Source organism: Oryctolagus cuniculus, chromosome 1 (genome assembly GCF_051225735.1).
Source record: "Oryctolagus cuniculus isolate XC-2025 breed Fujian yellow rabbit chromosome 1, ASM5122573v1, whole genome shotgun sequence".
Classification (NCBI taxonomy): domain Eukaryota; kingdom Metazoa; phylum Chordata; class Mammalia; order Lagomorpha; family Leporidae; genus Oryctolagus; species Oryctolagus cuniculus.
In genome coordinates, this window is record NC_142867.1 from 85,991,776 (window position 1) to 86,005,224 (window position 13,449).

The following is a 13,449-nucleotide window of genomic DNA, read 5'->3' on the forward strand; positions in this document are numbered from 1 at the left end:
GGTCTCACTCCCACGGGGAATCTAAAGAAGCCGAGCTCATGGAAGTGGGGAGCAGAACAGTGGCTCCTGGGGTGGGGTGGGGGGTTGGCTGATGGGTGCAGTTGGAGTCAGAGGGAGAGGGGGCGGGGGGTGAGTTCTGGTGTTCTGTTGCACCGAGGGCTGACTGTGGCTAACGGGGTTGGGTCCTGTCTTTGGGTGGCTGTGGACACTGTGGGCCCGCCTGCCAGAATGGCTCTCTTCCCTCCTGGACTCCTGGGCCACTCCCTTGTGGCCTCTGCTGGCTTTCAGGTTGTGTATCTCATCCCTTGAAGGGAGCTGTTAGTCACCATGGTTCTCTCTTACAGGATCTTCTCTTTGTATTTTGAGAGTGCTTGAATATAGTGCTTTTGCCTTGGCCTCATTCCCAAATGACATAATCGTTTCCACTTTGAGAATGTATTTGCATGAATATCCTGCAGGCATCTCGTACTGACGTAATTCAAAGTGGATTCATTGCCGCTCCAGTTGCACTTTCTCCCTGGGGGCTCAAGCCACCTTGCCGTCCTCTTCTGCACCCTCACCTCCTTTTTCAGCAGTCCCCAGGATGCCTTCTGCCCCTTTGTCCTTGACTTCTCCCTGGAACTCATCCCTCCCTACTCAGCCTCTTCTCACTGCAGCAATGCAAGATGCCTCAGAGCTCGCCTCTGCGGTGCTGCAGTCTCCTTTATGGGGTCCTTGCCCAACCCCGCCCTCACTGTCATTCCTCATCCTCACTGCCACCAGAGAGAGCTTCCAGAAGCACCACCCAGAAATGTGGCTAAGAGCATGAGCCCTGGGGGCCGGCGCTGTGGCAGTGAGTAAAACCACTGCCTTTGGCACTGACATCCACATCGGCACTGGTTTGAGTCCCGGCTGCTCTGCTTCCAATCTGGATCCCTGCTAATGCACCTGGGAAAGCAGCAGCAGATGGCCCAAGTGCTTGGGCCTCTGACCAGCATGGGAGACCCGGAAGAAGCCCCTGGCTCCTGGCTTTGGACTGGTCCAGCTTTAGCCATTGCAGCCATCTGGGGAGTGAAACAGCAGATGGAAGACCTCTTTCTCTGTGTCTCTCTCTTTCTCTTGCTGCAACTCTGCCTTTCAAATTAATTAATTAATTAATTAAAAAGAGCATGAGCTCTGGGATGAGCAGGTCCTGGCTCTCGGTGGAGAAGCTTGGCAGACCACTGAATGGGAGTCAGCTGTAAAGGGAATACGCCTCCCTTCACAGCGTGCGCAGCAACAAACATGGTAGCAGTGCCATCAGAGCCTTTGCCTTGGTGTCTGCACATCGTGAGCCCTGGTAAGTGGTGAGACCTGTCCCTTCTTTCCATCTTCCCCTTCTTCATCTCTAAGATCCTACAGTGTGGTCTCCTCCCACTGTAGCCTCCTGTCCCTCAGCCTCCTCACCCATGCCTGCCATGCAGTTGTCACCCCCTGCACTTGCCGGTCACTGAACATTGCTCAGCCTTTGTGCATGGTCACTAGACATCACACGGAGCCCCACTGGACCTGTCTCCTCCACCACCAGGTCGAATCCTAGCTTCAGGGGCCTGTCACCTCATTGTGAAGTCCTGGCTGCCACACTTGCAAGAGAGCTGGCTGTTCTCTAAGCACTTGTACCGTGTAGCACACGTGCCAATGTACTGTGTAGCACACGTCTCCCTTGTAGAACAGGCATGGTATTTGACCGATCCTTGATGCAGAGTACCACGCAAAGCATCTTGTGCGTAACAGGTGCTCTGTAAGTGTTTATTAAATCCTCATCTAAAAATTTAGATTTCTTTCTTGCATGATTAAATTCGTGGTTCTCTGAACAAATATGTTTTAAGACTTAGGATTTTCTGACAAGGGAGTCATGGCTGAAATCCCAGTCAGTTTGAGTTCACTGTGTGTATGTTGTAATTAGGGAGGAAACAAAGAATATTGTGTCAACTTTTAAATGCTCTCTCTTGTGTCCTAGAAAAGAAGCTCTAAGTTATTATGTATTTTCAAAGTGGAAGAGAGTGCATACAGAATTTTTCTGTTTTATCTTATCATGTAATACATTTTCAAAGGCTCAGAAATGTGGGGCAAGGCAGATGTAAAATTCACCTTGTGACAGGCACTGAGTGGATAGAGTTCTCGATCCCGCTGCAGCTGGCCAGCTTTGTCTGAGCTGTTTCCCGGACTTTCATGCCCCTGCATTTTCTCCAAAGCCTTTCCTTGGACCCTGCCTCGTTCAGGAAGCCCTCCCTAGGTTACCAGCCCAGGGACCCGGTGCTGAGTGGTGTAACAGGCAGTGTCCTGAGTTAGAACGCAGGGGTTGGTTCTGGCCATGCTAGCTTCTAGTAACAGAATCTTGGGGAGCTGTTTAATGGCTCGCGGTGTTCTCTCGTCTGAGAAGGGGGTGATGATGGTGTCTGCCTCCAGCTTTGCTCTGAAGGTTGAGAAATATCAGTGCTCCGCTTATCATGATTTGTGTAAAAGGCAATTCCTGATTTATTTTAATCACCAAAAGCCCTTGTTGAAACAGAGAAATGCTCACATCTTATGTCCTTTAGTTATAATTGTTGGTGACAGCATCACATGGTGCCCAGGCATTTTGTAAAGTTTAATTCCAGTTGTCCTGTCATCAATGTTGAGTAAACTATACTGGTCATGAGTGTTAAATGGAAATTTTGCCTTTGGAAATGACTTTTGGCAAGGTTAGAAGGTTGAAATTCACATTTAGGGAGGGAAGTGCAGTGGGGGTGCGGGGTGACCAGTGCCAGGGCCTCAGTATAAACCAGACTTCACACTAGCACCTCATGTGGGAAACCTCTGAGCACCTGTTGTCTTCATTTCCTAAATGAAATGGAGGAAAGGTAAGCGACTTCCCTAGTGTCATGGTCCAGGCAGACAGAAGAGCTGAGAATCAAATCACATTTATTAGGCTTCCAAGATGCTTCCCTACAGCTCCATAACATCCCGGATATTGAAGGATAAATGTGCTTGCTCCCTTGGGAATTCTGCGCTTGACCCAATAGAACCCTTGCCCCTGGCCTGTGTGTATATGTATTTTAAATGAATGCAGATGTTTAGACATGGTTCAGCTTGGGACAGTCTGCTTCAGTCATCAATAGTGATAGTGCAAATGCCAGCTTTGAATCAGTTTCAGTGGGGTCACTAAGCTGTATATAGAACCAGCTGGAGAATGATTTGGGCTCTGGATGAAACCCAGAGGGGGCAGAGAAATGATTTTTTTAATGGTGTTGCATTATAAAAGATAATTACAATAATAAAACTGGCCATCAGATAGAAAAGTTTCTGGGAGGAAAGGAGAGGTGAACAGGCAACTATGGGATGTTCTTTAAATCTGTTGAAAAGATTTCTTATATATGCATTTTGGGATTCTTAGTGCTTATAGGCAAGGATGTTCATCTTGCAGTGGTTCCACATTAACTTTTCCCCCATGGATCTTGGCTTTTACAGCAATATGATATTACTCTGTCTGACCTAAATCAGCCAGTGCTTGTTAGTCTGCTGAAAAGCAAGAGAAACGACAGTGCTGAGGCCCGAGTGGTCCACCTGATCCCAGAGCTCTGCTTTCTAACAGGTAATGTTTATGTTTCCTAGCTGTCAGGCCTCTGATCACAGGCTCTTCATGCCCAGCAGTGGGGTTCAAACTCTGAAGACATCTGAGTACCAGCGCATAAATGTAACCCATGGAGAACGGGCCCCGCTGGGCATTTATTCAATAATAGAAACAAGTAGGAGGGTAGAGTGTCCTTTGGACACTTTTTTCCTTGTGTATTCCACTTACTGCTTTGATATAAAATAGATTCCATATATTTTCCTAAAATCCAGCTGCTTTTGTTCATTTTTTGGATTTCATTAGTGTAGGAAGCAATATAGCTATGTTGTTCATGATAATGCCAAAATGATCCTTCCGTTCTTGTATGAGCTCCCAGAATGTAACCCTGACTATGTAATAGAACCTGAATAATTGCCTTGAGTACTTTCATGTTGATGACTCTCAGTGTGTGACTGAGAAGGGGAGCTTTCTCCTGTTTACTGTTAGTTGTGTGTATGTTTTGGTGATTAGAACAATTAATAGGACATGACCCTCGAAGGGAGGGAGAACCAGTCCTCGTGATCTTGTGATACTGTCTCTGCACAGCCCAGGGGGTAGCCGTGAGTCAGTGTGTCTGTTAGACAGTTGACGTGTGACTAGCTTGATGAGAGGCAGAGCAGAGCTGCACTAGGAGTATAGAATAGTGACCTGATGGCAAAGGCTTAGTCTGAAAAACAAGAAACTGATTAATTTTTATATTGCTCATGTGCTGGATATATTGAATTAGGTAATTTATACTATTTAAAATAATTTTATCCATATTTTTAGCATGGCTACTAGCAAATAACAATGATATTTGTAGCTTGTGTTCCTATTGGACAGGACTACCCAGCTGCTGAAGCTGATTGGCTTACTTGGAACACTTAACCTGAGTGTGAGCTGGCCCGAGGTTCCATTGCTTATGTTTCTTTTCCCACATTGTTTTTGTTTGCATTTCGCAGGCCTGAGTGACCAGGCAACCTCTGATTTTCAACTGATGAAGGCTGTGGCTGAGGAAACGCGGCTCAGTCCTATGGGCCGGCAGCAGCGCCTGGCCAGACTCGCCGACGACATCCAGAGGTACTGGGCTGGCTTCCTGAAGCCAAGTATGCCCTGCCCAAGGCTGAGTGTGTAGCATTGGGTGGTTCCAGAACGCCTCGTCCCTGAGTGAACAAAACGCTTCGTTCTTGTTGGTTCAGAGTGCTTCTGAGTTGTGCTGTGCCGAGCTGTCAGTGCGTCCAGTGTGCCTCTGAGTCAGCGGGCTGAGGGCAAGTCTGGGGCAGCCGGGCTGGCAGGAGTAGACGTCCGTCTGTCAGTGACGCGCTTGTGCTGGCCTTCGTTTCATACCTGGAGGGCTGGCTAACATTTTGAATGAAGAAAGGGGCTACAAGCCAACCCACCAGCCACTCCAGGACCACGGTAATCAGGGCCAGGAATGCTTAGGTCTTGCTGAAGTGGCCCCAGCAGGCTGAACTTTAGGCAAACCCCACTATGTCTTTTTCAGCATGAGATACTTTGGACTGTGGTTCAGCCTGGCTGATTCTCAGACTGTCTTTCTTGCCCTCACCTAGTACATTCGCTGGAACCTGGGAAATTGCACTTTGCCCTGGATCTCCCTTCTGATCTCCTAAAGCATGTGGCCACTGGGCCCTTAAAATGTACCGAATGACATATCTTGAAATGATGATATTTTGTATCTATTGGGTTAAATAATATCTATCTAGAAAATAATTTGTTACTTTTTACTTTTTTAATGTGGCTACTATAAAGTTAAAAATGACCTATGCGGCCTACTTGATACAGTCAGCCCTTCTTGCATCTGTATTAAACATGTAGAGATATCTCTTTTCGTGTCATTATTCCCTACATAATCCAGCATAACAAGTATTTACATAACACATTATGCATATTGTAAGTAGTCTAGAAATGGTTTGAAGTATGCAGAAAGATGTGTGTAGGTTATATGCAAATAACCAAATAACCATGCTATGCTATACTATACAAATACAAATACCGTGGCATGCTATGTAAGGGGCTTGCACATCCCCATATTTTGATATCTGATATCTGCCAGGCATTCTGAAACCAATCTGTGGAGGTTACCAAGGGGTGATTGTGTTGCTACTGGACCATGTTATTGTAGAATGATAATTTTCCTTTACAGGGTTTCTTTTTTTTTTTTTTTTAAGTTTTTCTAGCTCATGGAAGAATTTAGAAATTTGTATAAGCAAAAAGAAATAAGAGTGTGCTGATATTCAGCAAGTATTTATCTAAGAAGTGAATGGATCACAACTGAATGGTGTATATTCTCTCAGCTATTTGCAAATGTGTATAATCCTGTTCTTTTTAGGAAAATAGCATAGCATTCTGCATCATGGTTTGTAACTAGCTTTTTTCACTGAGAGGTGTTTCTTGAATGTTTCTGTCTGACAAATGTGCATGTCTGTCGTCATGCCAGTGTTTCCTTAGTTTATGAATGCACTTTACTTCCTTTATCCCGGACCTCCCTGAGGTGTGCGCCTGCTGGAGGGGAGTTTCTGACTTGTTCCCTTACTTTTATTATCCTTACAGTTTGTGAAGAAGCCAAGGCTTTTAAGGATTTAATCATTTGGTCAAGGTCAGATAGAGCTAGGAGTTCACCCCAAGGCCTTTATGGCTCGGAGGGTTATGTTTCTAATCAGTGCACCCCCATTGGAACCTTCTCCCTTCTCTGCATGTCCCAAATGGGCATCACTGTCCCATGATTCTTTTTTTTTTTTTTAAGATTTATGTATTTATTTGAAAGTCAGAGTTACACACACAGAGAAGAGAAGAGGCAGAGAGAGAGAGAGAGGTCCTCCATCCACTGGTTCGCTCCCCAGATGGCCGTAACAGCTGGAGTTGCGTCAATCCAAAGCCAGGAGCCAGGAGCTTCTTCCTGGTCTCCTACATGGGCAGGGGCCCAAGGACTTGGGCCATCTTCTACTGCTCTCCCAGGCCATAGCAGAGAGCTGGATCGGAAGAGGGAACAGCCAGGTCTCGAACTGGCGCCCATGTGGGATGCTGGCACTTCAGTGCCAGCCCCCTACCCATGATTCTTTTGAGCAGGGAAACAAATGATTCATAAAAGTAGAAGCCAAGAATTATAAAGACACTGAAAAATCAGTCCTTGAATAATTCGGTAAGTTACATCTCTAATGATTGAGGTTATTTAGAAAATAAGCACCTTAGTGATTTAACCCGACTCTGTGTACAGAAACAAGGATGCGCGTTTCGAGCTAGAGACCTGGGGGCTGCATTTTGGAAGCCAGGTGTCCCTGACCGGCCGAGTTGTTCCTCCAGAAAAAATATTGCTGCAAGATCACATAGTAAGTGCTGTGGTTTTATTTTTCCTTTAAAGTCTGTACTTGAATATGTGCAAACCTGCTGGTTTGCCAGAGTGACTGATGGGTTTGTAATAGTTGTTTGGTCTCTCTGTGATCATGGCCCTGCCTTCCCTTTGTCGCAAGACTTCAGGTCCTTCTGATTCCCTTTTCAATCTGGATTTACTTGTGTGAACTCAGTGGCACCCAGAGACATGATTTTGGTCAGTTAGAAAACTGAATTTCAAACCACTGTAATTAAAACACACCCAGATATTATTGAGTGTTGTACTACTGTTAAAGTGACTTAAGACACAAACAAAACCACAGCTCCTTGAGAAAATTCTAGCTGATGAAGGTTGATTCTGATAGACTGTGTTTCTGACGTCAGAGTTTTTGTTGCTGTGTCAGCTGTGTCTGTTGCTCTTTCAGAGTACAGTGCTGGTCAGTCAGCATAAAGACGAAGAAACTCACAGAGAACCCACCTCCTAGACGTGGTACTAGCGGAGAGAGACATTCTGAGACCTAAAGAGGCAAATTTCACTTTCTTCTGGGCTTCAGAAGAAATGAACCTATTTGATGCAAAAATTGTGTGTTATCTTTCTACTTGTCACCTCTGTTTGCCCATTTAAAAATTACTCATTTCGGGAGCCATCATTGTGATGTAGGTTGTTCCACTTCTGATCCCTGCCACTGCACCTGGGAAAGCAGCAGAGGATGGCCCAAATACTTGGACCCCTGCACCTAGGGTGGGAGACCTGGAAGAAGCTCCTGGCTCCTGGCTTCAGATTGGTTCAGCACTGGCCATTGTGGCCATTTGAGGAATGAACCAGCAGATGGACGATCTTGGTATCTCTCTCTCTGTCTCTCTCCCTCTTTTTCTCTCCCCCCTTCTCTTTCCATATCTCTTTCAAATAAATAAATTAATCTCTTAAAAATTACTACTTTTCATTTAATTTAAAAGGCAGAGAGACAGAAACACACACACACACACCACACACACACACACACACACAGAGAGAGAGAGAGAGAGAGAGAGAGAGAGAAACAGAGATCTTCCATCTATTGTTTTATTCCCCAAATGCCTGCAACAACTGGGGCTGGATCAGGCCAAAGCCAGGAGCCCAGGACTCCGGCTGGTCTTCCATGTGACCCAAGTACTAGAGCATCACCTAGTGCTTCCCAAGGTGTGTATTAGCAGGAAGCTGGATTGGAAGTGGAGGCAGGACCTGATCACAAGGTTCTGATACAGAAAGGGGGCATCTTAAGTAGCCGCTTAACGTGCTGTGCCCCAGCACCTACCCCTGTCATCTCTCTAACAATCTTCCAAATTATCAAAACTTTATTGGTGAAGCTGAGGGAAAAACTATTTTTTAAAAATGAAGCAAAACTTTGTAAAGTACCAAAATAGAGGCTAGTGAAGAGGGGCTCAGTTCCAGATTCACATGTGAACCAGGCCTTAAATAACCTGACAGTGATCTATCTCATAATCTCTATAAGCAGAGTTATATTTACTTTTTTTTGGGGGGGGGGACATGTTTTAGTATGGAATCTAATCTCCATAGGAGAAGGAGCCTTACAGTGAGAAATGGGAGAATTCGCCCCCTAGAGGGAGTGGGCGGTCATCAACTTCTTGGCCAGTTCTAGTTTTGTTTTTTTTTTTTCTCTTTTTTAAAGATTCATTTATTTGAAAGAGAGTTACAATGAGGGAGAGGGAGAGAAAGAGAGGAGGAGAGAGAGAGAGAGACTAAGAGAGAGAGAGAGAGAGAGAGATCCACCTTCCATCCGTTGGTTCTTTTCCCAAATGGCCACAACGACAGGCTGGGCTGGGTGGAACCAGGAGCCTGGCGTTTCATTCAGGTCTCCCACGTGGCTGCAGGGGTCCAAGCGCTTGGGCCATCTTCCACTGCTTTTCCAGGTGCATTAGCAGAGAGCTGAGTTGGAAGTTGAGCAGCTGGGTCTTGAAACAGCACCCATAGGGAATGGAATGCCAGTGTCACAGGCGGCGGCTCTACTCCGACACCGCAGTGCCAGCCCGTTCTACCTTTTTGAAACCAGGTTCTAGAATGGAGTAAGCTAAAGGTTTACAAGCCCATGGTGTGCCTCAGCACACTGACCTGGCTTTCCTCCCAGTTCATCAGATGACAGCAAATATGAATGCTCTGTGTGAGAGGGCAGTGGTTCCCCTCCCACTGGCTGTAAAGGCCATGAGTGAACCTTGGCTCCAGATAGAACCATTTATGGAGGGCTGGCTAGCCCTTCATTCCCAGGCTAAGGTCACTGCCTGGCGTCAGGTCCTGGCCTGGGCACTTACTGGTTAAGCATCCCGAGGATAACCTGAGACCGGAAGTCAGAGTGTGTGGCAGAAAATGCCCAGGCTCCAGTGTCGAGAGACCAGCACTGGACACCCCTCAATGCCCGGTGGCTCCTAAGCTTCTTTCAACCACGGCGTTCAAGTTTAAAGCAGGGGGACTGGAATTCGTATTACATGTTGATGTGCATAGGAATCACCTGGGGAACTTGTTAACTTGCAGATTCTGATTGAGTGTGTGAGGCCCAGGGTTCTGTATTTCTAACAAGCTCCCAGGAGATGGTCCTGCTGTTGGCCTGCAAAACAGCAGTTTGAGTAGCAAGAGATATCGGATTGCATTGTGGTCCCTTATAATCCTAACAGCAGATCTCATAGCAGAGACATTTCATTCTAATCAAGTTCTTGGTTATAAGCAGAATGCTGGGGACACATCTGAAGTTTCCCCTCCTTGTGCAGAGAGCTTTTTGCTGGTCTCCTGAGAACTTTGTAGGAGGGAGAAAGGAGACTGTGTCCTGGCCCGTCTTTGCTCCTAAACACAACACAGCTAGCATCAGGGCTGATCCTCCTGCCCTGTAGTGCTTGTCAGTTTCAGTGTGATGACCTAGAGCATCAACAGTCAGCATTTCCCGTTTGAAATCTCTAGATGCCTAAAACAAAGAGATCAAACCACACAGCTTGCTCAGCTGAGCCATTCAGAATCAGGGCCATAGATAGACTTAAAGTAGAAGGGAATTTTCGAGGCCCTTAAATCAGACACCGTTCCCTGCACATAGAGGAGAGTGTGACACCTTTTAACCGAGGTTCTGCAGCCAGTGCCTGGCAGACCTGGCTTGGTGCTCAGAGGCCTCAGCACATGGATTGTGCCCGTGCCTGTGTTTTAAGACCGAATAACAAGCTGTATTAACTAGTCTGTCATGAAAACCATTGGCTGTCCTCACACTGCCTCTGTTTCATTGCTGTCTGAATAAATGGCTCAATCCTTTCATGGTTTTTCTCAGTGTCAACCCATGTCTGCTGCCGACTGGTCCAAGGATATACGAACTTGCAAGATTCTAAGTGCACAGTCTCTGGAGAAATGGCTACTTTTGTGTGGTAGCAGGGCTGAAAACGTGATGGAGAACTTTCTGAGCTGCTTGAGAAGAGTTGGAAGTTCCATGGGATTTGGTGTGGGCTACCCCAAAATGTGAGAATGCACTCATTTTTTATTGTATTCATTTGGTTTGGTTTGAGGGGGAAATAATGACTGATGTAACTACAAAAGCTCCTTTAAAGTGCCAAGAAAGTAGTTGCTGTTCCAAAAGATGTGTTTTGTGATGATTAAATTCTCTTATAAATTTAAAGCATTTTTTACGTTGGTCTTTATAATAAACTTCATTTTCACAGTCTTCTGTAGGCAGTAATCTCATTATCTCAGATGTTTTCAGTACTCATTGGGGTGTAAATCAGTGAGTCCCTATGTCACCTTCTCAGCTTTTCCCCCTCTTTTTATATTAGTTAACATAAAACTTAACAGCAAATAGGATATACAAGTATGTTTCATTTCCTGAAATATTTTGATAGATTTTATGCTTTAAAATGTCTTATAAAACCAGATCTACATTTGATCTTAGCCAAAAGGCTGAGAAGCAATAATAAAATAGCAATAATAAAATAAAATAAACTCTTCTGATTCTATTATAACAGAGTAGAATTAATCATTTAGATAGCTTTTTTTTTTTAATCAATCCAAAGTCATTTGCACATTTATTGAGTGTCTACTATGTGTTATATACTATAAGCAGTTGCTGGGGATGGAAGCATTAAAGGAGTTGCTTAGTAAAATGTCCGTACTTATCCTGTCACATTCAAAATTGAGTATTGTTTGCTTTAGAAAAGCCATGAAGTTGGGCATGCTTCGCTTTTTCAAACTTGCTATGCCCTGAAAAGAAGAATAGATACTTCTTATTCTTTGTATAGTGGAGGTACAAATGTCCTAATTGGCAAGGTGAGAAGTTATTCTTTAAACACATGGTTACTAATTAATATCAGCAGTATAAGCATTGTTGAGAACCATGGTTATTCCCAAAGTCTCATTTTACACCACAATTTAGAATTCTCCTCTTATCAGATCTGCTAACAAATCACTCATTTGAGTTTCCCACGAAGTATCCATGTACTTGCCAAATTTAATGTGCATAACCTCTTTGACCTGAACCATTTGCCTGTTGACCTTAGGAGGCATGGACAGTAAGAGCGGCTGAGCCCCAAGGGCAAAAAGTTGAACTGGAAAAGACCACTTAGTCGTAGCTCTGTTACAACAGCAGTCGGGGTTAGTGGTCCTGCCACCTGCTGGGCAGATTTTTAACAGCAACTGGGTCCTAACATAATACAAGTACAGAACAAATGATTGACTTAAGGCTAGATATTCCAGACTCCAAACAAGCCACCATTATTTTTGTCTGAATCATGAGGATTAGTTGACTTTCTCCATCTCATTTAACCCAATTCCTGGAACTTTTATTTTAAAATCTCCAAAGAGATTAAATATTAGAGAAACCTTAGTCCTGGTTTAACTTGAACTCTATTTCAGACCCTTGATACCAAGAGATTAGCAGTTTCAAAACTTGTTTTCGGCCGGCGCCCCGGCTCACTAGGCTAATCCTCCACCTTGTGGCGCCAGCACACAGGGTTCTAGTCCCAGTCGGGGCGCCGGATTCTGTCCCGGTTGCCCCTCTTCCAGGCCAGCTCTCTGCTGTGGTCAGGGAGTGCAGTGGAAGATGGCCCAAGTGCTTGGGCCCTGCACCCCATGGGAGACCAGGAGAAGTACCTGGCTCCTGCCATTGGATCAGCGCGGTGCGCCAGCCACAGCGCGCCGACCGCAGCGGCCATTGGAGGGTGAACCAACGGCAAAGGAAGACTTTTCTCTGTCTCTCTCTCTCACTGTCCACTCTGCCTGTCAAAAAAAAAAAAAAACAAACAAACAAAAAAACAACTTGTTTTCAACTGCTCTTTGAACAGCAGAATTACTAACTTTAGGATTCTGTAAACTTGCAAAAATTTCCCTTTTCATCAAACTATTTTTCATGCTAGTAAATATGACCATGAAATGACTTTTGGCATATGTTGTAGTGGGAGAAACAGTTTTAGACTCAAAAAGTTTGATTTTTCTTTAAGGCTTTTTTCTAAAACTACTTGTATTATAAAAATCCATTTTTATTATTTGTAACAATGGATGATGATGTACTACTAAGGGAATGATATAGCCTCAAAATTAATCTTTTTATGTAGCATAAAAGTACAAGAAAATCCAGCTGCGTTCCTTAGAGCTATACAGCAACATGTTGATCCTGGTGTTCAGTTGGTAAGTACAGGATACATTTCCTTATTTGAAGTGTAATGTTTATTTTTACTTGTATCTTCTACAGTATTAAAATAAGGGACCTGAACTAGCTCTCCCATGATATGTTTGCAGATTGCAAAACACCCATGCAAATACTAATCTTAGGTTTTTAATCAGTATTTTGTTTCCTTTTCATATTTCTAATACTAATATTTTGAATAATCCTACATCAGCCTTTCAGATGTCTGCATGTTTTCAAACTTTTGGGGGCCATCTTTTGCTTAAATTTAGGAAAATTGCCTCTCCCCTCTTCCCGTCAGTGTGGGGGACTCACCGTTCCTCCCAGGAATTCAGTGGATTCTTGGAGGGTTCAGGCGTTGCCCAGTCACTCGTGATCGCTAGTTCTGTCACATTCAGAATTGAGTATTGTTTGCTTTAGAAAAGCCATGAAGTTGGGTTTGTTTCCCCGGAATTCTTCCCGCCTTCTGTGGCCTTCATCCTTTATCAGTGCCATTTCCTCTGCACTGTACCGCTCTGTGGGATGTCCACATTTGCCGCATTTCCCAGTTTTGTGGTACACACGTGTGTGTGTGCGCGCATGTGTGTGCAGCTACTTCTGACTTGGCAGACTGCTTGCAGGCAAGGCATGATTAGATCACATTCCAATATTCCGCTTATCCCAGTTCTTAAAAAAAATCTCTCAACCATTCGTGATTCCTGGAATTTTTTTCTCTTCTGGACCTCAGCCTCCCCCAGTCGGTTGTGGTTGCCAAGTGGTGGTTTTCTAATTATTCCGTCGTTGCGTCTTCATTTGTTAGGTGGCATAGGAAGAGATTTCTCTTCTCCTCATTTTTCTTTCTTTTTTATATTGTTTTTTATATGGATTCCT

At 44.6% G+C, this 13,449-nt stretch overlaps 1 protein-coding gene across 4 annotated transcripts in view; it reads left to right on the forward strand.

Moving 5' to 3' along the window:
- Positions 1–13,449, forward strand: part of PIWIL4 (piwi like RNA-mediated gene silencing 4) — a 47,205-nt gene that overhangs the window by 18,552 nt on the left and 15,204 nt on the right. For all 4 annotated transcript variants that reach the window (XR_016233773.1, XM_089332746.1, XM_089332739.1 and 1 more), the window contains 5 exons: positions 3,469–3,592; positions 4,552–4,669; positions 6,825–6,936; positions 10,240–10,424; positions 12,509–12,581. Coding sequence is in view for 3 of the 4 variants with exons in the window: in XM_089332746.1 (XP_089188872.1) it covers positions 3,469–3,592; positions 4,552–4,669; positions 6,825–6,936; positions 10,240–10,424; positions 12,509–12,581 (612 nt within the window). In the remaining variant the exon portion in view is untranslated. The remainder of the gene's footprint in view (positions 1–3,468; positions 3,593–4,551; positions 4,670–6,824; positions 6,937–10,239; positions 10,425–12,508; positions 12,582–13,449) is intronic.